This window comes from Besnoitia besnoiti, chromosome VII (genome assembly GCF_002563875.1).
Source record: "Besnoitia besnoiti strain Bb-Ger1 chromosome VII, whole genome shotgun sequence".
Lineage (NCBI taxonomy): Eukaryota > Apicomplexa > Conoidasida > Eucoccidiorida > Sarcocystidae > Besnoitia > Besnoitia besnoiti.
In genome coordinates this window covers 385,425-409,262 of record NC_042362.1, presented here as the reverse complement: position 1 = coordinate 409,262, position 23,838 = coordinate 385,425, and the positions used below count along the sequence as shown (strand labels likewise).

The window sequence follows — 23,838 nt, the reverse complement described above, 5'->3', positions numbered from 1 at the left end:
GTGGCTTCTGAAAGATAGGAAAGAAGCGTTAGAGCGTGGTGCCCTTGACACACACAGGCGCTGCAGCGACTTCCTGTTCCCGTCTGCACTCTCTTGTTTGCATGCTTGCCCGCAACATTAAAAAACGCCCAATTTGCGCATCATTGTCCCCACTTCCGTTCACGCTACAGTGCCCCTATTTGGTTCAGTTTATGCACTTGTGACACGAGCTGGAGGAGACGGCAGCGATTTGAGTTGGAGAAGTCAGCGTAAGGTCTCCATATGGCTCAATTCCTGAGAGAGCATGTCAATCCTCTCGTCCTGTTTAACATGCGTACACGTGGGAACAAAATCAATACAGGACCACACCTGGGGAGCTGACTATATGGTCAAACCCACAAATATTCGTGACTAAACCTCACCTTCAGCTTGATCAGTTGCTCGAGATGCCGAATTTTTTCTTTCATAAGCGCATTTGTCTCATGAAGCTCTCGAATGGTTTCTTCCCTCTCGTTCTGCGGATACCAGGGAAGTACATTCGTCGCCTGGAATTTCTGGCTGCTTCCGTAGTCTGGCTGCAGCAGCCGCTTCTGTGTACCGTGAGTGGTACTCGTGCTTCCCCAGAATCAAATTAAGGGGGTTAACAAATTGCATGCTTGCGTTACTCACGAGAAGCCCATGGATCTGGACGGTATCTTGGTGGTATCCCAGGGCAGACTGAATTGAATTGCATGTATTCGACTGCGCCGGAACGCCTGCATGCCGATACAGTGGTATTGTACTCAGAAAATGCAATACCAAACTGTCCGACGGTCACAAAGGCGTGGAGACTCATTTTGGAAGAAAAACGTCCGCCTGCGATGACGCGACGAACAGCCTCAGTAGGCACCCTTTGGTGCCATAGATTTTTCCGTCTTTTCCGAAGGGTGTTCATGAAGCCGAGCGACTCTTTGAGGGCACACGTCGGCGCCTGGCGCAACGCGCCGTAAGCGCGTCCCGCTGCTAGCCCTCGTGGGCCACGTCATGATACGATACGATAACTGGTCCGGCGCTAGATGGTTCCACTGCACTGCGAATTAGTCTTTTCTCTTGTTCACCCTTAACACACGAAAACCTCACTGCTATCCTTTCCCATTCCGTCGTCATTGAAGAGCAGCACCACATTCAGGCCTGCGCTACTGAAACCGCACGGAGCCAGTGCCGGCCAAGAGAACTAGTTTCTGGCTTGTATTGTTATGCGTTGTTGACAATCTGAGATTCCACTATCAAAGCATTACCTACTGCTGCTTCCTCAGAAAAACAGTGGTGCGGGCGCACCGGTCGGCGGCAACTACAGCGCTGTGCGACGTCCATAGTGGGTTGTCTACCTGAGGGAAGTTCCTGATGCGCATACCGTGCCTTGTAAACCTCAGCCTGAACAGTAACCCATCACGGCAACGGCGGTCGGATATGTCAAAAATACTCCGTCTCTCCTACTGGTGCAGCAGACCTCGCCCTTGCCAGCCTTACCTGTCTGCGAAAAAGGCGGATCACCCTTTCCACAGCTCCAGGCTGGGCACTGACGACGTCGCTTATATCTTTCTGATTCAGCTGCATGCCAAGCCTGTGGAATACCTTCCCTGATCAATGAATCAAGATATGTGTTGGAACTGATTCAGTCCTGGTACCTGAAAACGATTTGTATTCTGCATCATCACTCTAGTGGAGTCGACGAACGTCAACACCAGCTGAAATGGGCCTGAGTTGATAGCTTACTGTTCATCGTCTGCCAATTATAGGTTTTTTTTTCAACAGAATTCGCCGCGCTGTAGAGAAGTTAGATGTGGTGAGCGGTCTCCCATGTGCCAGGGAGGAAGGCGCCCGGCGGCTTTCGAATCGCAGAAACGCGTGATCGGCAGACATCAGGTTGATTACCTGTAGTTGTGAAGCTCTGCGACCCTTGGGAGACAGTGGTTTACCAGCTCCGCCATTAGAACTGCAGGAGAGTCGCGCACTTAATGTTACAGTATAGGCTGGCATAGTGGTCCCACGCCGTGTTAGGAACGGCCCCTATGCTTAGAGTTCAGGGGTTGCCCCATGCTGCTGAACAGACGGTGAGATGGGCCCTTGCGTGCGTTATCGTGCAATCAAACAGCTCACCGCCATCAGAAAAGTCGCGGCTGATGTTTCGCTTCGGTCTCGAAAGGGGAATTGAATCCACCCAGTGATACAATTCTGCCAGTTCTTCGTCCCCCTCTAGCGGTGGAGCCAGTGGAATGCACCCTGAGCAGACAGAGGAGAAGCTTGCAGCAGTACGCTACAGTGTTGGGGCGGGCAATGAGTGCCTGAGTCAACAGCGTGAGACAGCAGCTTCTTGTGGGACGACCTTGCTTTCATTGAAATGCTGACGCATTCACGATCGTTACATCCAGCGACACGCAGGCTAAAAATGCACATGCCTGCGAGAAAAGATTCACATGCTTGAACTTGTAGATTGCGTTGTGCCCAACGATTCGTGCAGACCGGCACCTTTGCCATGGAACGCCGTTTCATCCTTACATACTTGTAGTGCTTCCCTTCGTGGAACGAGCGGAAAGGATTGGAGAAGTCGGCATTTTCGACGAGTCCTTGCCACGCACGTTGAAGCCGACACCTTGGCGATTCAGTATACAAGATAAGGACGCGTAGGGTCCAGCGTCACTAAACAGTCCCGGCACACTGTCAGAATGAAGCGCCGCCAAAACTGCCGAGGACCAGATAAAAAAAAACTTGGATACGCCGGGTCTCGTACCCCAATAAGCTCCCGAGCCTGCAGCTTGTGCCAGAATTCGGCCAACAGTGGTTGCACGGAAACACTGATGGCACAGCTTATTCGCTGATTCACGAACTAGTCACACGCCCAGTCAGTGCGCAAGGGCAACGCCGTGAGGGGGCGAGCTGCCCTCGCAAAACACAGGCGTTTCCTAGCAAATTTCCATACGACGTGACCGCACCGTTGAATTGGTCTCGGATTTCCATCCGTAACCAGTGCAAAAGCAGGCATGCTTAGTTGACACAATCTGCCAACACTATCGGGAAGGTACACCTTTTCTTAGTGCAACAAGCGAAAAGAGCGTGCAGGGGTCAACCCTGGCGGTCGGGCCGGGGTAGGGTTTGTTTAGTTCGTGGTACGAATGCGCCCCTGCTCCTGCCTTTGGAAAACAAGCTTCGTGGCTTAACCATTCTAGAAGTAGTGGGCTCCAGAATAACAATGGGTACGTATTCTGGGTTCTGCTGATGCCCGCGCGCCGAGAGGTAGCCTGGCTTCTATCGCCAAGAAGGCCGGGGAGAGGGAGGTGCGATGTCTTGCGCGTCAAGACACAGAAGAAGCCAGCTCCGCTAGGACACGAGCTCACCGGCGGGCAACGCGCTCGAGCTTTCTCCCGTTGCCTTACGATCTACCACAAAACGGGGCATGCCTAATTTCCTTGTAATACACCCTTTTCTTGCACAGCGGAGGCTCGGCTGTAACGCCACGTCACATATTTTTCCTCTTATCTGTCTCAGACCCGCAAATCGTCGCCAGCTGACTGTTTGCCTCATTTTCGTTTATGAAAACGAATCGCACGAGTTTCAGAGGATCCACGCGTCATTTTTGAAATTACTTTTTCACGTGGTTTTCCTGGCTAGGAGGTTCGTGCAGGTTCGTGCCGTTTGCGTCTTGACGACTCATTCCACGCCTCTCAAGGAAATGGCGTGCGGCATCTGGTCGACGGCACCGCCGAACGCCGGGGCAGAAGCGCGGCCATGGCAGCTAACAGAGCGGGTAAGCAGAAAATTCAAGTGCGAAACAAGTTTCGTCCCACCGACAACGAATGATATTTCCTTGCCTTACTGATGTTCTTGCCGTATCTGCCTGCTATTTTCTTGTGGATTCCCTTTTTTCAAGGATGAACTGACGGAACTACGCCCACCTGAGAGGCGGGGAGAGTATTTTCCTCCTCCGTATCCGCCGTGTCCGCCTACGGTTGCCATGCCTCTTCGTACAAGCGCATATGACTTCCCTGAAGCTACGTCCGTCAAAAAGCCGCGTCCTCCTCGCAAATCTACAGGTCGCAGGAACGTTTTCGAGCGCCTAACTGACACTGCATACTACACGGTACGGTCCGAAGCACAACACCATTTCATGAATCGTCAATAGAGTACTCGGAATTGCATGTTCCCAGACGATTCTGCTCTTTACGCCACAACAACGCAATCAACATCTGGGCCAAATCGTTTTGATTGTTGCAGGGTTCACATCGGGAAAGGTTCGACGAGTTCGGGAACGGGAGAGGAATCGCTGGTCGAGAGTATATATATGCCTTCGACGGCCTGACCGAATCTCCGAGCAGATCCCATGAAGTATATTCATCCGTCATAAAACGATGTAAGACAGGCGAGCTTTTGCTAGATGCAGTAAATCCACTGACTGCGTCGCCGGTTACCTCCTGAGTGCAGGCAGCTGTTCGGTGCTTTCGTGTTAGACTTGTACCTGTATACGACTCTGCTGAACCTTGAAGCACAAGGCGTTACCCCAGAGCATAAGTGCTACGCCAGAGAGAGATAATTTTCTCCAGCTCTGTGGACACAACAACTATCGCTTAACCGCGTCTTTCGTGATATGCTGAATGTAATCTGATCGCAGCGCGGAAGCCAGTTGTCACTCCCGGAACACTAGGAGTTCAGAGGTTTGGAGTTCAGATACCAGCTCCTCGGATGATGTGGCTGTACCGGAACGGCGACAAGCACGATGACGGTACCCCTTTTTTCGTCCGCCCGTACATCAAAACCATGGAGGCACTCTACCAACAGATAACAAAGGTATGCACACGGGTAGCTGGCGAGTTTCGCTTCGGTCATTGCCGATCAGCACGTTCTTTCCAACTGATTCTGTTCCGCCTGGTCGCTGATTTTTTCCAGGAAATCACCCCGATTGCGGGACCAGTCAGAAGACTGTTCGATCAGAACTTTCGGGTCGTTACTGACCTTGAGGACATCGTCGACGGTGCCAAATACTTATGCACCTCTGGTAAGGTTCGCACGCGCTATGATAATCCATTCACGAGGCGGAACAGCACAACTTCTGGGATTGGGGGAGAATTCGCGTCAACCTGAACCAGAACAAGACCCGTGCTACGCATGCTGCAGTGGTGACATCACGTCGTTTGATGCTTTTTTCCCCCGCTCTTCCATGTTGCAGGCGAACCTCCTGCCCCGTATGACCGGCTGGAGAAGTTCTTGAGCGAATGGGTTGTCCAGAAATCGCAAACGAAGGTGCCAAGTCAGTTTTTTGTGGTATAGTCCCACTTCACAACGCCGCAATGATTTTTCCTGGCTTGTTTTCTCTTGTATATCTTTGAAGCTACACGTTCATGCTGGCCTTCGAGTTATGCACCCCCAGCGTTAATATGTAAATCGTCTCAATTGTTAAATCGCTGGGGGAGCTAAATAGCTGCTGACTCTGGAGGCAGTGGCTGCATTGTGATTCCTCTCTTGTAGCGCAGTAACATATCTTTGACTTGCTTGTTCACTGCCATCGACAGAGGCGTCTTTCGTTCCATGTCTTCCATTTCGATTTCAATCATTCGCCCCTCTGCTTCTTTGCTGAATAACATTGATTTGATCTGAGAAGCAGACAGTCAGGTGCTTTCTCATGTGCGTGTGGCTTCTTAATCTGCATCCTCGTGGATGCTTCGGTGACGATATTTTTTTCAGACTTACCGCTGCAGTTGCGTTTTCCCTGACAGCTAGATGAAGCGGAGTCAAGCTGAGAAAAACCGTATGCATGCGTGCCCTTGAATGACGTTTCTTGGGGTGGGTGTGACTATTCCTTGTGTGTAAACACGCGTTGTTTATTCCGTCTTGACACCGTCTTTGGGTGATGCGCGCCAAGAAGCGAGCTTACCCTGCGCATGTCTGTGCGTTGACCTCTGCATTGTGCTTTAAAAGGAATGTTATCGCTGATCTCTGGTTTCCCGCACAAGCGAAGTGAAGTGGCGTTCTTCCAAGCTTCGTGGGCTCGTTAACGGATAGGCCTGCATGCAGCGATGCACTCAACCGTGAGGTTCGTCATTATCGCGGGCATGCAGCAACGAGGCAGCAAGCTGATGGCCGTTTCTGGTTATGTGCATACCTGCATCCAGACCGAGCTGCAGCAGGTCTATTTCTCCATAGAAGGCCGCTGCAACAGGTTAACAGGAAGTGATAGCGTACGGCCTGCCACAGTGGAGCTTCCTTTTAACATCGAGTGTATCCGTCTGTTATTTATTGCGGAGTGGGAAACAACACCTACCCACCGTGATGGAGGATGGTCATTCCGCTCTGAGGATCTTTGACGCTGTAGTCGACATCAAATGTTTGTAGCATCCTAAAGCATGCAATGTACACCCAGACAGAAGTGGTCAGGGGCGGCAGTCGTGCCTTTGTGGCAAGGTCGCACGTTGTCAATAATGCGACTCATCAAGTAGAGCCCAGCATTGGGTTCGGCGTAGTCATTCGTCTTCAAGGAGCCACCCGCATTTTACCTGCCTTACGCAACAGGCCTATACTGGGAAGAATCAAAATGATTAAGTGCTCCGAAGCCTAGTTGGTGGGTGGAGCAACTAATTCGCGTGGCACTCAGTGGCGGGCTACGTAGAAAAGGTATGCGTATGGGCGGGTCCACAGCATTGTTGACAGAAGCTTGAGGAATTCAGCACGATACCTTAGTTTGTTCATATCCGGCGTTTCCTTCATAATTTCGTCTAGCAGCTACGAACAAACAGCAAGCAAGCCGCATCTGCGAGCTTAGAACCCCACATCTGGCAGGGACCGCCAGCGCTCAGAGTGCAGATATTCTGGCGCCGGTTACTGACTTCCAGCTGCATCCGCTTTTTGCTGTTCGCTGTGTTGCCTCCGTGTTTCGACTCCGATCGATGGGGGCCATCTTCGCGTGAATTTTTCTGCCTTTCCGAAGCAGCGGCTTCGGAACGGGAAGATGACTCAACGCCTTCCATGGAGGCGAAGGCAAGGAGTGGCAGTGCTGTCTCAGCGGCTTGAGCCGCTCTGGATAACTGCGGCTGTCGACGCGAACGGGACGATCCACCTGGTCACTGGTCACGATCAAAGAGTCATTCGCACACAGTATAGCGCAGTAGGACTCCGGTGTAGAATACATTTCTTCTTTGTCCAGTCGTTAGATATCGTTTCTCTCTTCACCAGGTCAATACACTGAGCATGCATGCAAGCCTGAAGACATTGACAGAAGCTGTGACGCCGATGTATCGGACGAGCTACCCACGAGGTGACCACACACGGGATCGTATATTAATCACCAAGTCGACTCTTGTGACTAAAGCACTGCTTCAAGTGCACGCCCCGCTCGCAGAAGTGCGGAACGGGGTCTCCCTTTGCCAAGCATTGCTCATCAAGCATGGCATGAGCATGTGTATTCAACAGTGGCGGCAGTGCCTTTCCTTTTACGTCACCTGAATTTCAGGGTGAACCCGCCACGTTTACGCCGGGTTTTTTGCATCCTCGTTCTCAAAGCTATACGGCCAGGAGAGAGAAACCCATGGCTCCGATACTATTTTTGGGCCGTCATACTGTTAGACAGATACAGACGCTTTAGTAAGGCCGCCGCCGCCAGTTTTTACTGCATACCCTCACCCTCCATGGAAAGAGGTTCTGATTTGTCCCTCGCACGACAAGAACCCTCTTCTTTGGTGAACTTTTCGCTGCTGGTATGTTGTTGATTGACTGCAGAGCAGCTCTCGCCTGCGTTGTGGCCAACGAAGGCACCCGCCATCGGTGGACGTTTCCTCCGTGGACCCCTCCTAGTTGATTTTTCTCAGGATGCTGCAGAAGAGGGGTGAAGGCTTTTCAGCGATCGTTCATTCATTGTTGCAATCTGAACGTCAACATTTTTTTTGACACGCAGTGGCGTAAGTCATTCGATGCGACCGGACCTGCATTAACTGATCCAGAGCTTCGTTTGCTCCCGCCGCTGCAAGAGATGTTTGTTTGGGCGGAGAAGACACAAAATTAGAAGTATTACCAACTTCTTGGAACGCCTTGACGTCATCTATATCGAGACGTTCCCACTGTTGCGCATTGGTAGAGACGTGCAACTCAAATGTGTTTACCTTTCTCGAAAGCCCACAAGTCTTCCAAAGATCGACGCAGGGAGCGCTTCTGCTCCGTGAATCTCATTGCGTCAAGACTATCGTCAGCTTTCTCCTCTATATGAATATTCCTGGGAACACATGCATAAGCAAGCCCGCTCATGCCACCCTCATGATGCACAACTCTCACATAACAGGATGCGCCGGCGGAGTCTCAAAGCTTGTCAGCGACGGCAGCAGCTTTTTCTGCATGTGGGGCATAATTGCCGAGGCCTATTATTCTCACAAGTACTCCTTACTCTTGTGTGGCTGCCCGCTCCAGCTTGCGCGGAAAGGAGAACCCACGCGAGACAGACGCTGGCATGAGCATTCTTTCCAACATACATTGCGTCGGGGCCAGCACATACAAACCGATCCTGCGTAGATATAGAGGGAAAACTTTGGAAGTTGAGTTGACTTGATGTTTCCTGATATGTTCACCATGTACGTACACCTCACATATGCTGCCACCCGACAGCTATGTGTTGCCTTCGTGTGCAAGTCTCAGCGCCGCAAAGCGAGACCTTTACACGGTGGTATTTCTGAGGGCTGCGCAGACACGTTCCGTCAGTTTGTATTCAAGAGCCGGCGACAAGGTTGGACCACGCTCTCATTTGTCTCCCTGATGGCCGGTATATCCCACACTTACGGGTGAACGAAACACGCACAGCGCCGGGGGAAAACGTCACCTGAAGTTGCGATGACGCTCGCATCCTCAGACAGACCGTTTACCCAACATGAAGATGATTAAGCTTGTGACCTGTATCCTGACTACAGGGCATCGCCACCTCACTGGACGGTGCCGAACAGAAACAAAACGATGGACTGGGGTACGTACTGCCTTGAGTTTACTCTCCACGTTCGCTGTTCACCCTTTCGGCTCTTGGTCGCACGCATATTCGCAGCTTCAGTTCGTATCACAGGGGGTGTATCCTGGATCAGACGTCGGGCTCACCGTAGAACGCGCCATACAATAACTTTCACGCCCCGATGCGTTACGAAAAGAGCCAACTGGCTGGAGGTCCAGACGCTTGACGGGACAGGCACACCCAGAATAAACACCCACAGGAGGCTCCAGTGTTGGAGTGCCTCCTTGCTTTTCCACGAATACTTCCCCTGACGACTAATTTGGGTATCCGTGCATTGGACTTCAGGGCGTGGGCATTGCCAGTGCATCCACATGACCGGCTGGTTTACCGATACACACAGTTTTGCTTATGGCTTCTTGTCTACACTGAGCATCTCAGTGAACGCGACTGAGTTTGTTGAGCCAGCTGCTCGAGGTGCAACTCAGGCATCGTGTCACCCGTCCTCAAGCAGCCATGAGTATCAACGAGGATTTATCGCACCGCATCCATTAAGCCGCCGACAAGCCATCAGCCGTTGCCAAAGTATGGTGGACAACTATCTCCTTGTGTCCGTCCGGCATCCGGAAGTGCCAGGCGTCTTCCTCTCGCTGGCCCGCTGTTGACATGACAAGGGACTCCGGTGGATAGCTGTGGCGGCCGTCGTGCTGCTTGGGTGGCCGTAGATGCGCCGGTTCGGAACTCATGTCAGTTTGACGGCTGCTTCCGAGCAGGGTGACGGAGTGGTTAAACGCTGTAGGTGGCATACTTGCGACGAGAAGAATCGTGCTGCGCGAGCCCTCCTAGCGGAGAACTATCGCGTTCTTTCTACTGGTGTAATATTACCGAAAGTCATGGATTCATTCACTCAGCGGGAGGGAAGGGGGAAAAACCAAGGAAACGCTAAAGGTTTGAGCATTACTGTTTTTTTGCATCCAGCTGCTGAAACTGCATCACGAGCGTCACCACGCTCAGATGCAGTTTCACCCTAAGCCTTCCAAAATAAAGATCATATTCACTTTCGACACTTCCGTTTAGAAACCTCCTTGAACTCATGGCTTGCTTCTAGTAATTGTACAGACACCCTAAAAGGCACGGTACGGAAGAGCCTTTGCGCCGCCTTCCGGGATGGTGCCCGAAACTCTTCACAGACCAATCTAGGCTGCAGGGCGTTTAGGGACACGTTGAATAACATCAGCCCTGATTGTGGTTCTGCGTACCCTTAATGGTGCGGGCTCTCTTGCCATTTGCCGTCTCGTTTCTCGCTGCGCAGCGATGCAATGGCCAAAATGCCGGATACACTCTTGGTCCACTACAACAGCTAACGCAGTTTCGTAAACAGCACCGTCGAACAATTGACGGAAGACTGTGCGCAGCTGCTTTCGTCCAAGATGACCAGACTTACACAGACTGCACGACTGCTAGAGCGCCAGACGGAGCAACGGGCAAGCCAGTACCGCTCGAAAGCCCAACAGAGACGCTGCCGGTTAACTCTTTCCTACCAGGAGGTGAATGGTGCTATGTGGAAGTCCAGCTCTTAGGCAAGGGAGGAAGAGACTGGAACTGGTGCATTCCCCCGATAGACTATGGTGAGTGACTTGATGTAAAACCGATGCAAAAGAACACATACAGTCTTTCTTCCAAATAAAGTTAGGCAGAAGTCGCGAGAGGCCTTCGAAATGAAATCCACCGAAGCAGAGAAGATGGTATGTCAGAATCACGACGGAGCATGGCGTGTTTGCATCCCGGAATAATCAGATTGCCCGCCTCGACGGGAGTCTATCACGTGTTGACGACATGCTCCGACGGTAGGTCTTCAAGTGACGATCAGGCGGGCCGCTGCAAACTCTCCGCCGGGGAAGACATACTGCAGTGTGCGGCACGAGACATGACTCGGTCACCCACCAGATCGAGAAGATTGAGAAAGTTGTGTCTCAAAGTCGGACGTGCTTGACAAAAGTCGAGGAGGCCTCCGGAAAAGTCGAAGTTTTAGAGAGAGATATAATTAAAATTCAGAATGACATTGCATCGAGTCGAAGAAGACTGTTCGGCCAGTCAGAAAACTGTGAAACGGTGCCAGGGTAAGCATTACAGACCGAGGAACAGCGCAGATATTCGAACACATGTGGCCTTTCAGCTACGAAGATGAACCTTTTCCTGACGGCATAAAGGGATACTACTACGGAAATGCTCGTTTTGGGGGTGCTCCAAGAGCTATTAGAATAGATCGTTCGATTGAATTTATTTTTTCTGGCGCTGGGCCGGTAGAAGGCCTCACCGCGCACCAGTACTCTATACGTACGAGACTTTGCAGCCGCGGATGACCCAGCTTCTGAAGTTTCGTCATTTTTAGGTTGGGATGGGTATGTGTTGGCTCCTCGTTCGGGAGACTTCATATTTAGCATTGGTAACTGAAATGAAGCACATCGGCTGCGCGAGCGTAAAGATTTACGGACGTTTCAGACACCGATAGTGGTGTGAGAGTGTTCCTCAATCAGCAGCCCATAATAGTGGATCGAATGCCACCGGCAACTGAAGCTGACGCGATCGGAGACAAGCTGGTGCCGCTCACGTCTGTCCCCGGACGTGGAGGTCGCCACACGACAGAATCTGCGCCGGTGGAGCTGACTGCCGGAGAGAAGTACAAACTACGCGTCGAGATGGTGCACACCAGCCATCTCAAGTACGAAAACGCCGATAGTGCTTATATAAAGCAAGTCCCTATGTGAATGTGTCGTCTCGGCCATTATCCATGGAGGCCCCAATATTTTTTGTAGGCTTTCGTGGCAGTCGGCGAGTGTTAAAAAACAGGCCGTACCCGGCAAGTACTTTTTCACCTCTAACCCAAGCCCGCCAGTCAAGGTTTCCGGGTAGGGATGACAGAATTATTTACGTGCGCTTTAGCAGAACCTCATGGTTTGGCCCCAGCCTTGACCCACACCTGTACCAGATCTCGCTTCTCTATAACGGCGAAAAAGCTTTTGCAGACAGTGCGCAGTTCTTTGTCGCTGACGTTCCACAGAAGTATCAGGGGATGAAGATGATCCGCGGCCTCTCAGAACCTACCACCGACAACGTGCAATTTTCGACCAACATGCCTGTCAACGTCTACGTTGCGTCACCGACGCGAGAAACTCTGCCACTCTCACCCGCAGAAAGACAGCCATGGACGGCACGCGACACGGGAGATGACCTCTCTATCTACCGCGGAACAACTCCTCTAAGCGTGGCGTTAGATAGCAGCCGAATGAGGATACGGAAAATCATTTTTGCTGAGGGGGGCATTATCTCACTTCAAGTAGCAGACAAAGGGATCCCTTTCTTGCTGTTGCTTGAGGGACGGAAAGAAAACACCCTTTCGTGCGGTGAGAGACCACTGTCACAAACAAGATTCCCCTTGAATTACTTGGCTCCTCTGTAGGCGGCCAGCAACAAGTGTTATCACTCGTTGGTGGTCCCGCTTTCGCCGCGTGCGACGCATCCTCAGAGCAATCGGAGGAATTCGGATGCCACGCCGCGCTCACCGGGAAAAACATGGATGCCAAAAACGGAGTGTGGCGAACAGCGAGTGGCAATGGTATCTTACTGCAGCATTGTCTCCGAACCAGTCCGCACAGATGAGACTTGCAGGCGTTGGAGAATATCTAGCTGTTCGGTTCAGCCGACCTGTCCAAATGTAGGCTAGAATCACTTTTTGTTTGCGAGTGCCTTCTGCCACACTTTGACGTATATCGCAGCACTCACTTTCGCTTCAAGCCTCGTGGAGACGCAGTTACATGGCCGTCTGAGATAACTTTATCCTTTTCCGGTATGGGATCATCCCCATTTGTACTCGCTCTGAGAAGAAGACACGTCGCCGCAGGAGAGGGAGATGAGGAAGGAGAAGCATTCGGCATACTGCACACGCAAAGTATGGAGCACAACTCCTACAAGCTCAAGCACCCAGCCATAACGACCTACGTGAGGATTACCGTGCGAAGCCACAGAAACCATTCACTGCATTCTCTCTTCAGGTCCGAGCAACAATCTCTCAAATGTATGTCAATGGGGAGGACTCTGGGGGCTCCTTCGAGTTCCTCGGAACGGCGTGTAGCATCCCAGAGGAGGGGGTTGATAGGGAAGCTGAAGTGCCGAAGGTCGCTATCGACGTAAGGGTTTCACAGACAATTACACCAGTACGCTACCTGCCATTTGTACAGAGCTGTGCCACCTCGATGGAGGACATTCCCGTGTTGGTGCCAGTACATGAAGGTGAACAATTTTTCGCTGTCTGCCCCCGCACGTGCTCTCTGAGCCCGGATGGATACGTTTACGGGACCGATACCTACGCTCCGGAATCCAGCATATGCAAAGCAGCGTTGCACTCGGGGGCATGCGCCGCATTACAGGCCTGTCGTGTGCTGGTAACGGTTGGCAGTGCCCGGAAGTCTTTTCAGGCGTCCTCGCAACATGGAATTCTATCGTACGCCCACGGTCCCAGCGAGTCGTCACTTGGATTCTCTAACATGGCGTGCGCCGAGTCACTTCTTGCTCGTGCTCTAGTGAAATACAAGGTCTCCTTTGGAACCGGCTCCTCTCCATCGGTAAACAATTTTTTTACGCAGACCGTGTGTGGGAGCTACCACACCAGTTGTCAGGGGTGGCTTTTGGATGAAGGGAAAGTCAAGCACCGTCAAAACGGGGTGATGTATGGTAAGCAGTTGATGCATTCCATTGTAATAGACAGACGATCAAGCCCTGTCCAGGTTGGCTGCGGCCTGCTGAACAAGCGGAATGCCCTGGCGCCTTATTTTCAAACCCCCTGAATCAGGGGGGTGTGCTCTTCCCCCCTGCGTCAGCCAGTGACGAATGCAAGAGAGGAGCAGTGAGAACCTGCCCTGCCGAATAAACTCCTACCTCAGCCGAGATTTGCGCCTTTCAGGACTGCCGCACTAACTTCTGGTCATTATCACTCCCCGAAAACGGGCGCTACAGGGTGGAAGTCCAGCTGGGAAATCCGTGTTCGCCCGGTGCTGGTACAAACACGTATTACCTTCAAGTCAACGGGGTGCCTGTGGCAGAAGCCGTGCAACTGGAAAAGGAGAGGTTCTACGTGGTAGGCACACGACTGGTGATGACCGGCATAAGCAGGCGCTCGTTACACAGGTTTACTCCTAGGCCACAGTCGATATCGACGTGACTGACAAAATCGTCGTGCTCTCCTCCCTGTGCGATGCCACCGGCACCACAGAAAACCTTTGCAAGGACGCCGTTACAACGATCATGAACGTGGTCATTGAAAAAAACTAATGGCTTTGCTTTTTGTGGCGTAGTCATTTATACTTTGGGAGGTCGGGCTGGACAAAAACTTACGGCCGTCTGCGTCACCGGGTCAGTCGATAGGGACATAACTGTGCGTATAATTTGCAGGCGCCGTAGTAGCGTTATAGGGACCATTTCCGCATCGTTAACCTAACGGTTTGATAGGCCAGGATAGTTGAACTGCTGCACCAGAAACCATTTTGAAAACATGTAAACGCTGGCACGTACGCATGAAATCATGATACTGGCATAAAAATGGCAAACACGCAAAAACGCCGAGTTCCACATCCGGAACAGAAAGTGAGACACCGTTGGTCACACCTTCAGACGTCGAGAACTTCATGCTGGTCATCATTCGTGCCACCCCGCATACACACTCAATAGATCTGAAAACATACACGAGTTGACTCAAAGATTTGGCAACCGGGGCAGCCAAACAAAAAGTAATCTGAAGAACCTTCCACCACAGAACTGTGCTCGAAAACACAGTGCCACAAAGTTACGGCAAGCGAGAACAAATGGGGAAAACAGCCCCTTCAGGAGCAGGAGCAGGAGACGACGGCCACCGGCGAGATGCTGATATGAGGTCACGGAAGCCGCCCCACCTCTCCTCCTGCCTCCCGTTGGCAGGTCGTACTGCGAGCCGTCCTCTATCTCTTGCCACTCCAAAAACACTGCTCGTTTGGGACCAACATCAAATCTCAACATCGCTCACCGTGGAGCTTGGGAACAAACCATTGTGACTGCGCAGGCAGCAAAGCCAAGACGCCCCCGGCGGCACTTCAGTTAAACTATCGTGGCACACGCACAATAGACCTTCGCATGAAAAAACGAGAGGCCAGATCGTCCCGCAATTTTTGTGGCTCACGTGAGTGAACGTGTAGGAGGCCTGCTGTAGGGAGAGGGTAAGCTCCTTGTACGCTCGTGACCGCCACACTGACGAAGGTGAAACAGGAAAGATCGGCCGCCAGCTAGAACACGGAAGGGACGCATAGGAATAGCAAACAAAACCACAACTGTTCAAACGGGTACGAGGTGAAAGACGAATTATCGTGGCCTGATGCCAACGTTACACCCGCCTACATTCTCAGTCGCACAATCTTCCCTCTTCTCCATACCACGATTCCCCTTCCGCGAGTCTGTCGCTCGCTGTTCCTCGTCCCCGGCAGACGGTTTCTGGTGCATTCGCATTCTCTTGTTGCCTTGTGAACAGGCGGCGTCGCTGGGTTGTGCCTCCGGATTGACCTTTTTCCTTGGAGCTCGCTGTGCGGGCCGCAGTTCATCAGCATTTAGCCGCACGACTCCCATGAGCGCGCCACTAAACTGACTGACATCCTGCAGAGAGACCTACAACAGCACGGTCAAACACAGCATCATACACAAGTCACTCGCGTACATCACCAGACGCACCCCGTGCACCCAGGCCATGTTGAAGATGGGAGGGACATTTCTTTGAGTGCGGTGTAAATACTTGCCTGTGTAGAAATCTTCTTTCTTCCGTTGGTAGCGCGTATCAGACACACGCTTGCCTGACTCTTATCCTCGTCCTGCAGGGCTCGTTTACGCTTTAAGCCGCGGACACCGTCAAGCGCAGGGAATGCTGTAACATCACAGAACAGGAGGTAAAGAATGGCAACTGCAAGCCGTATGCAGAGGATAGCCTGACCGCATGAGGAAGCGCACCGCACAGCTCTACAATACGTACATACAGGGACGTTAAAGAGAGGTGCCTTACTTCGCTTCAGGGTCACCCAGACAGATCCACAGCCTGTCTTGCGGTTCTGCTCGTACAAGCGGCCGAGCTCCTCTAAAAACGCGCTGTTGTCGGCGAGTACCATATCGGTTGCGGTGTAGTGACCAGTGCGCGTTTGGCGGCTACTGCGGGAAACGAACTCTGCGAGAGGCAATTACGGCCTGTGAAGTTGTGTAGCCGTACTGTAGGTTCTTAAGACGGTCTTCCCCAACACTCGTTCGCGAAGACAGCCCAGATATGGAACACGCTGACTGCAACGCTTGCGCCCCACAGAGATGCCTCGAGTGAGGTCCTTCTGCTCCGGTGCAGCTGTTCGTTATGCACACAGCGAAGCGAGCAATCGTAAAAAAAACTTCCAGCGCCTTCACTTCACAGAGTTGTTACTCGCTACCGCACGATCAAAATGTGCGTTTGGCGCACGCCGCGTTTGGCTGGCCCCTTCCTCAGCAACAAGCAACCAAAATGGTGGAGAGAAGAGACTCTTTCTTGGACTGACGCAAATGAGCATCTATGCAGACACGAGTTGCTTGGAAATCAAAATCTAGTTAGCGGGCGACGGCAGATCTCTACTACGGCGGGACGCCGAACGGCAACTGCATGGAAGCTGATTGTCCACAAGAAGAAGTGTGCGACGAAGATCCACTGGGAATAGACTGCTTTTCATGTTTTGGAATTTATTTAGTACGATGTTCACTCGCCGTAGTGCGTCGTGAGAATTAGCTGCAGTTTTCTCTTGCCATGCACAACCACCTGCTGTCGCGGGGTGCATGCGTAGGCGGAGAGCCGGTGTCGGCATGCTTGCACAGGAGAGCCCTGGCCAATGAGCTGCGGCTTTTTAGCTGTGCGTACCTGGACCCGATTGATACATTAGAACAGTAGCGACCAGCGCACACATAAGTGCCCAAAATGTGGCAGCAGTGCGTGTCAGTGTTTGGTAGTTACGTAGGCAGGTATTTCATGGCTCACAGAAAATATTTTTGCGGCGACAACCGGATCGCACTCGCCCGTGCTCCGGCGATGGCCACTCGGTGTCATACGCAATGCGGCACACCAGTTGCATCAGCCCTGCTTTCCAGCTCCCTTCATGATTCAGCATGCTGTCGTTTAGTGTACTGCAGATCCCACGACAGGCAGAAAGCCTAGATGTTGAGGGAAAACCTTATGAGCGAGCGCCATGCTTCAGATCTAAAGTAACAGAAGTGAGCAAACTCGGACAGTCGGCCAGTGCCATTGTATGCAGCAGAATGCAAAGCAGGCCGTCCACAACATTCTTCGCAACAGACTCAGGGAAATACGTTACCAAACCTGCACCGGGAGATACAAGAAAGACCGCATTCTGGAACCCACCTACCCTTCCCTGTCTCTGCCTCTGGACCCAATTCTCCGAAGATTGAGGACAACACACCAACTGTTGCGCCTCTGACTCGGGAAACGCAGATCAATGATGCGGAGGGGACACGCAAACACGTCACTTAGCAGTGCGGGGCTCCTTGTCTTACGGGTCTGAGGTCCTAAAATATGTAGTGAGGTGCAAGCGGCCCCCAGGACCCCCCGAGAATACTAGTCGCAAGCTGGGCAATGAGGGGATGACTGATTCCGACTTTCCGTGGCGCGGTAGTTTCAGCCATGAATGTGCCAAACAGAAGAGTGCCCCCTCCTGTCTGGGCAGCAGAAATGGCGGCCAACGCAAATTTGAGCGTTCGCCAGTCTCTGCGTGTGCATACCCGTTCGCTTTTATCGTGTGGTGGGTGTATTTTGAATGCTACATATAGGTTGGCACACTCTCTTCCAGTAGTAAGAGTTGGCCACGAAAAAAAAGCAAGGCTTCAACTGAGGACACCATTAAAAACACTTGTGCCATGCCCCACCTGCATACCCGTCATTTCACTGGTAGTGCAGAGGGGATCTGTTACATTATCAGCGGGTGCTCTCTACTATATTCCGAAGGCGTTTCACCATTCACAGTGACCGCCATCCACGCAGTGGTTCGCTGGCGGTCCGGTCATTTACCGCCGGCGCTGCAGTGGGCAGAACTGGGGGACCATGACGGTGCCAATTGTTTGCGGGTTACCATCCGTAGATAACTTTGCAGAAGCTTGCTCGTCATTCACATATGGCACTAGGTTTCGAGCGTCAGTAGGCTACCTCTGGCATTGTGAGGAGAGTCTATGTTACCGTTGTCATGTCATCCACACCATGGAGAAACGCGATCTCGTGCATTCTCTTTCCAGTGGTGGAGCCATGACCACGAATACGGCAGGGAGGAAAAGATACATCCCAGACGCGACCATCATCAGGGCGTGTGTACCAAAACAAACTTGCGTTCCATTCCTGATCACGCCTGTCGCATACGGCTACCATGCTACTGATCCTCTTAGACACCAATATCTCACTAGGAAGGGGCCCAGAGACCTTTACCGCGTAAAATGAAACACAAACTCACAAGAAAACGTCCTTTTTCCTCAAGCTGACGCCGGGCAAATAGATAAGCCCACATCAACGTGGCGAAAGCTTCTGATCCCATAAAAAGACCGCTTTCCGTGTACCGGGATAGTCAAAAACCAAACCACGATGCTATTCCACTTGCATTCTCGGCCGGCACCTCTTCCGCGCTTTCCTTAGCCGGTTCGCGAATGTTCACGTTGTTTTCGTTATCGACTTCACCGCTAGATTCCTCATCTTCTGATTCCTCCGCCGCTCCAAAATACCAGTCAACCGCGTGCGGGATAATGAGGTCTCTCACGGTCACGCCCGCGTCGTACTCCAGCTTGAGCTTGTCGAAAATCTCGGTCTGTTCCTGCAAGAAGAAACGTCAGAAACAATTGTTGAGAAGAGAGAGAAATCGACTATTTACTCGTCCAACAAATACGTAAGATGGACGCCTTAACAGAAATCAGGGAGACAACGGATCCTGAGCAAGTGACGTAGGCACCGAACTGAGGTGTTCCTGACGCGGATGTATCGTATACATTTATTTATGAATACGCACGCATCCAGTCGCGGTAGAACTCGCATTGCAGAGTTTCGACTGTGCTCTACTATACGACATACCCGTCGCCGCTACGCCTGTACTGTTGACACCGTGAAACAGGGCAGCGTTTCAATAGCACACAGGGGCCTGCCTGCCTTTACCACCGAAACTACAAGGAAAGCGTTCAGGTGATGCACTCTTCTCAGTGGTGAACGAAACTAGGGGTCGTATAGTTACGTGACACGCCTTGAAACCGGATACATCCCACTTCCTGCCGGCGTCCAGTATGCACTGCTTGCACGTGCACCATCGACTCTTTCAATGACAGCTACAGCCCTACACCACAAAAAACCTCGATAAACACGAGCGTTGCTTGCACCCTTTACAAGAATTGCGACATATTGTACTTCAGAATTCCTCTCTTACGTGGCGCGCTGATGATACCACACACGCTTCTCTGTATTACCGCCCTGCTTACCGCTTCGCTCATTGCCTCCAGCTCGGAGTCTTCCGGGACCACGCTATCTTCAAAAAACGAAAAGAAGCTCTTTTCGCGCTGCTCCTCGTGAACGATCCTCACGCCTTTAGTCCGCACATTTCGTTGCTTACGGACAACCACGCTTTTCGTAACGTCCTGAGCAGGAAAGCGGACAGTCAGTCGCATTCCTCTCACCTTCATCAATGCCACATGCACGCCCTTTTCCGTCACGTTCTCGCACATTGATTGATTTGGACTGTTGCGTAAATTAGTACTGATGGTGCGCATCAGGTCTGCATTATAGAGACACTTCTCAAATCAACAAGAATACAGCACAAACCCTGCGTGTGAAGCCATGCGTGAATGAAAAACTCTTCGGTACAAAACAGCCCGTACAGCCTCTTACGATATCCCCCACAGGGCACGTTTACCTACGACTGCGCCGCATTCCATTCGCTATGTAGTGCTCAGGCAAAGACGAGGAGAGACGCGACCAACCGCTTCATTAGCCGTCTTGGGCTACAACCAGTATCAATTGGTTGCACGTGTGAGAGCCGCTTGTGGATTACGTCTCTTCTGATCTGACTGATTTGGCCGTACCATGTTCTCGTTCCACTCAATCGGCGTTCCCACTGTTTTTGAAACAATCCAGTCATCGTCCTCGAGTTTCATTTTGAAGGTCTTTTTGAGAGTCAAGGGCGTGAAAAACGGATTCTCATCGAACTCAAAAACCAACGTGAAGCCGTCCTCCTTGCGCAGATGCAACACTCGCTTGACGTCGCGGAGGTACAGGAGAAGGGGCTTGTCTCTAATGCCTAGCATGGAAGACAAGAGCGGCTGATGCTCGAGCACACGCAGCCAAAAGCCAGGCAGCGCCAGCGTGCCCACCTGCAGGCCCTGATTCTCGACAGAGCCGCTGGCCTCACTCGCTGGCTCCGCCTCTTCTTGTCCATTCAGAATCAAGGCACGCTGCTCAAAGATAGGCTCCATAAGCCTATCGTACTTGTCTCGCAGAGCAGCTACTTCCTCGTGGAAACGAGTCTCCATCAGCCTTATGTGCTCCTGGTTCCCCTCCAAGTGAGCCACCACCTTCTTCTGTGCGGCGGTCATACCGTCAAACGCACGGTTACCACTTTCTTCAGCAGCACGCGCGGCTTCCTCCTCTGCGGCCTTTGTGTACTCTCGAGTTTCCGGCGTGTCTAGCCCCACTGCAGCCATAGCCGCTAACAGGCTACGTTCAGTCGACTGGTTCTTACCCGACGAATCCAAACGTGCCGGGCTCACTCGGATCTGAAAGTGTGTCGACGGACTCGACTTCACCTCCGCCACCCGCTCTTCTTCCTTGGCGGCCTCAGCTGCAGCAGCTTCTGCATCCTCGAATGCCTTCGCATCAGCTATGGACGTCTTTTCTGCCTCATCCCGTGCTGCCCGAAGAGCATCCTCTGCTTCCTTCATGCAGTCTGAAAGATCCTCCTTTTTCTCGCCCTCCGCGGCACCAGCGAATTCACGCCGTATTTCCTTTGCTTGCTCCATCGACTTTGCCAGCCCCTGCTCAGCCGCGCGTGCTGCTTCTGCAGCATCTTTTGCGGCCTCTGTCTTTCGCGAGGCTTCCTCTTCAGCGCGTTGAGCCTTTTTCTCTGCTGCCTCCAGTTCCGCTGCCTTCCCTTCCTCCTCATCCTTCGCCTTCTCTCCTGCCTCCTCCTTCGCCTTTTTCTCTGCCTCTTCCTTCGCCCTTTTCTCTGCCTCTTCCTTCGCCTTTTTCTCTGCCTCTTCCTTCGCCTTTTTCTCTGCCTCTTCCTTCGCCTTTTTCTCTGCCTCTTCCTTCGCCTTTTTCTCTGCCTCCTCCTTTGCCTTCATTTCTGCCTCTTCCTTCGCCTTTTTCTCTGCCTCTTCCTTTGCCTTCTTTTCCGCCTCCTCCTTGGCCTTCTTTTCCGCCTCTTCCTTCGCCTTTTTCTCTGCCTCTTCCTTTGCCTTCTTTTCCGCCTCCTCCTCTGCCTTCTTTTCCGCCTCTTCCTTCACCTTTTTCTCTGCCTCTTCCTTCGCCTTTTTCTCTGCCTCCTCCTTTGCCTTCCTTTCCGCCTCCTCCTTTGCCTTGTTTTCTGCCTCATCCTTCGCCCTTTTCTCTGCCTCCTCCTTTGCCTTCATTTCTGCCTCTTCCTTCGCCTTTTTCTCTGCCTCTTCCTTTGCCTTCTTTTCCGCCTCCTCCTTTGCCTTCCTTTCCGCCTCCTCCTTTGCCTTGTTTTCTGCCTCATCCTTCGCCCTTTTCTCTGCCTCCTCCTCTGCCTTCTTTTCCGCCTCTTCCTTCGCCTTTTTCTCTGCCTCCTCCTTTGCCTTCTTTTCCGCCCCCTCCTTTGCCGTCTTTTCTGCCTCATCCTTTGCCTTTTTCTCTGCCTCTTCCTTTCCCTTCATTTCCGCCTCCTCCTTTGCCTTCATTTCTGCCTCTTCCTTCGCCTTTTTCTCTGCCTCTTCCTTTGCCTTCTTTTCCGCCTCCTCCTTTGCCTTCCTTTCCGCCTCCTCCTTTGCCTTGTTTTCTGCCTCATCCTTCGCCCTTTTCTCTGCCTCCTCCTCTGCCTTCTTTTCCGCCTCTTCCTTCGCCTTTTTCTCTGCCTCTTCCTTTGCCTTCTTTTCCGCCTCCTCCTTGGCCTTCATTTCTGCCTCATCCTTCGCCTTTTTCTCTGCCTCTTCCTTCGCCTTCTTTTCCGCCTCCTCCTTTGCCTTTGCCTCAGGGATGCTTTTTGCCTTCGCCTCAGCCTCAGCCGTCGGGACTACGTCCCTTGCTTCCCGTTCAGCTGGCAGCTTGCGCCGTCTCTCTTCATCATTTTCGTCGTCCGAGGGAGAGGCGGGTCGCTGCTTGTGGTCAGCGCGGGACACGTCGACGTTCGCCTCATTTATGTGACGCAGAAGCCCGTCTTTGGCAATCACGTTCCCGGATCCTTTTCTTGATAGCTGTTTGGAGAGCCCTTCACTGCTTCCTCCAGTGGCACCGGCGGAACTGCCGCCTCCGCCGCGCTTGTCACGTTTGGGCGCCATGCTGCTTCCCCCGAGGTGCAGCAGGTCCCCAGCCAACAAGCCTGGAAAACTGGCGGCCTGCGTTCCAACCACGTTCTTCCCGCTCCGCTGCCGCTTCACAAATCGAAGCGGTGTCTAGCAATACGCAGAGCAGTAGGGCCGCGCTAGCGGTGGCGTTGGCTCCACGGACGGCAGCCTCTTTACGACCTGCCCGTCAGCCGGTAAAGATCTAGTGCTCAAGCGAGCGGCGGCACACTTCTCGTAGATCAGAGAGACGCCTTCAAGCGACCAAAGAAAGAAGATCGAAACCACGGATAGACTACTATTGACCCGACTCCTTGTGATTCCTCCGCAACCACCCAGCTCCTCTGGGACAATCTTACCAACCGACATCCACGCGAAGTTGCCCAGCTTCTTTAGAAGCGGAATCAATCCCTAAGAAGCAGACGCGAGACGAAAGCGGACATCGACATTGTTTGCATGAAGCCGAGGTCCAATACTAGAAAGCCCCTCAGCTACACTGCAGTCGCTGTCACCCTTCTCCGCTGACTCGTTACCACACAGTTTTTGAACACACTCTCTGCGGTGACGCTAGAGTTCTCGGACACTGCGATGAAGCACACACTTCCTCATCGACAGATCTAACCACAACGTTCTCTACACGCGCGCAACCGGCGACGCGGTGCGTGACCTGGCTTTCGAGGAGAGTTGCCCGAAGCGAAGACTGTGGAAACCACTGTCGAATCGAAACTAAATCCTGGCAATATCACGGCGAAATGTCACTTGCAATTTTTCCCGCCAGCACGCTGCCGTCAGCCCAGCAGCCTATTTCCTCTCGAGTGAATTGCAGAGCTGCGACCGCCGTCGCCGTTACGCACATGCCATGCATCCAGCAAGCCACCGTGTGCGCAACGACCCCGAACAGCGAACCGCTCTCATAAATCTGTGGAATGCCGCACAATCACCGGGGTTGTGGCGCAGCTGTCGTCAGAAAAGAAAATCAAGTGGTCTCTCCGTGAACAATGCCACGGGAAAAACATCTGTCCCGTCGGGTTTTCCCGCAGGTCACCAGATAGAATCTAACCTGTTTACCGCAGAGCCAACAACGCACTACCAAGAATTGACCGAGCAACGCGTATGCTAGCGCCGTTGCCAAATGGCTGTGTCTGTTGTCAGCTTGTGATGGCTGCCGGGGTCTCATACACCCCCTCTTGATCGCCCCTCTTCTCGGAAAGCTTGTGTTTTCTTCCGTCTGTGAAACACTCGCACAGGACATGCAGGATCGTCATCCGCCCGTGGATTTGAATGAACGCTACCAGCCGTTAAGTATCCTTTTGCGCCTCTCACTACCAGCACTACCA

General features: G+C 52.4%; 7 protein-coding genes across 7 annotated transcripts; 4 read left to right on the top strand and 3 right to left on the bottom strand.

The window, feature by feature from the left end:
* Positions 1-1,078: 1,078 nt before the first annotated feature.
* BESB_076460 (SPEF1 family protein) lies at positions 1,079-2,573 on the bottom strand (the record flags this gene model as incomplete). The annotated part of the gene is made up of 6 exons (XM_029366007.1): positions 1,079-1,157; positions 1,469-1,598; positions 1,735-1,784; positions 1,894-1,954; positions 2,119-2,241; positions 2,522-2,573. 6 exons carry the CDS (start codon positions 2,571-2,573, stop codon positions 1,079-1,081), a joined length of 495 nt encoding a protein of 164 aa, XP_029217438.1.
* A 1,397-nt stretch (positions 2,574-3,970) lies between these two features.
* On the top strand, positions 3,971-5,280 carry BESB_076450 (uncharacterized protein; the record flags this gene model as incomplete). Its single annotated transcript, XM_029366006.1, has 5 exons — positions 3,971-4,096; positions 4,231-4,366; positions 4,625-4,800; positions 4,900-5,008; positions 5,180-5,280. The coding sequence occupies 5 exons, from the start codon at positions 3,971-3,973 to the stop codon at positions 5,278-5,280; spliced, it is 648 nt and encodes a 215-aa protein (XP_029217437.1).
* A 4,910-nt stretch (positions 5,281-10,190) lies between these two features.
* Positions 10,191-10,562, top strand: BESB_076440 (PA14 domain-containing protein; the record flags this gene model as incomplete). The annotated part of the gene is made up of 1 exon (XM_029366005.1): positions 10,191-10,562. The coding sequence occupies one exon, from the start codon at positions 10,191-10,193 to the stop codon at positions 10,560-10,562; it is 372 nt and encodes a 123-aa protein (XP_029217436.1).
* Positions 10,563-11,484: 922 nt separating this feature from the next.
* BESB_076430 (PA14 domain-containing protein) lies at positions 11,485-11,694 on the top strand (the record flags this gene model as incomplete). The annotated part of the gene is made up of 1 exon (XM_029366004.1): positions 11,485-11,694. The coding sequence occupies one exon, from the start codon at positions 11,485-11,487 to the stop codon at positions 11,692-11,694; it is 210 nt and encodes a 69-aa protein (XP_029217435.1).
* A 1,305-nt stretch (positions 11,695-12,999) lies between these two features.
* Positions 13,000-13,770, top strand: BESB_076420 (PA14 domain-containing protein; the record flags this gene model as incomplete). Its single annotated transcript, XM_029366003.1, has 1 exon — positions 13,000-13,770. One exon carries the CDS (start codon positions 13,000-13,002, stop codon positions 13,768-13,770), a length of 771 nt encoding a protein of 256 aa, XP_029217434.1.
* Positions 13,771-15,313: 1,543 nt separating this feature from the next.
* On the bottom strand, positions 15,314-16,104 carry BESB_076410 (signal recognition particle 14kd protein; the record flags this gene model as incomplete). The annotated part of the gene is made up of 3 exons (XM_029366002.1): positions 15,314-15,593; positions 15,713-15,866; positions 16,002-16,104. 3 exons carry the CDS (start codon positions 16,102-16,104, stop codon positions 15,314-15,316), a joined length of 537 nt encoding a protein of 178 aa, XP_029217433.1.
* A 2,469-nt stretch (positions 16,105-18,573) lies between these two features.
* BESB_076400 (nucleosome assembly protein (nap) protein) lies at positions 18,574-22,498 on the bottom strand (the record flags this gene model as incomplete). The annotated part of the gene is made up of 3 exons (XM_029366001.1): positions 18,574-18,816; positions 19,469-19,624; positions 20,069-22,498. 3 exons carry the CDS (start codon positions 22,496-22,498, stop codon positions 18,574-18,576), a joined length of 2,829 nt encoding a protein of 942 aa, XP_029217432.1.
* Between the last annotated feature and the right edge of the window lie 1,340 nt (positions 22,499-23,838).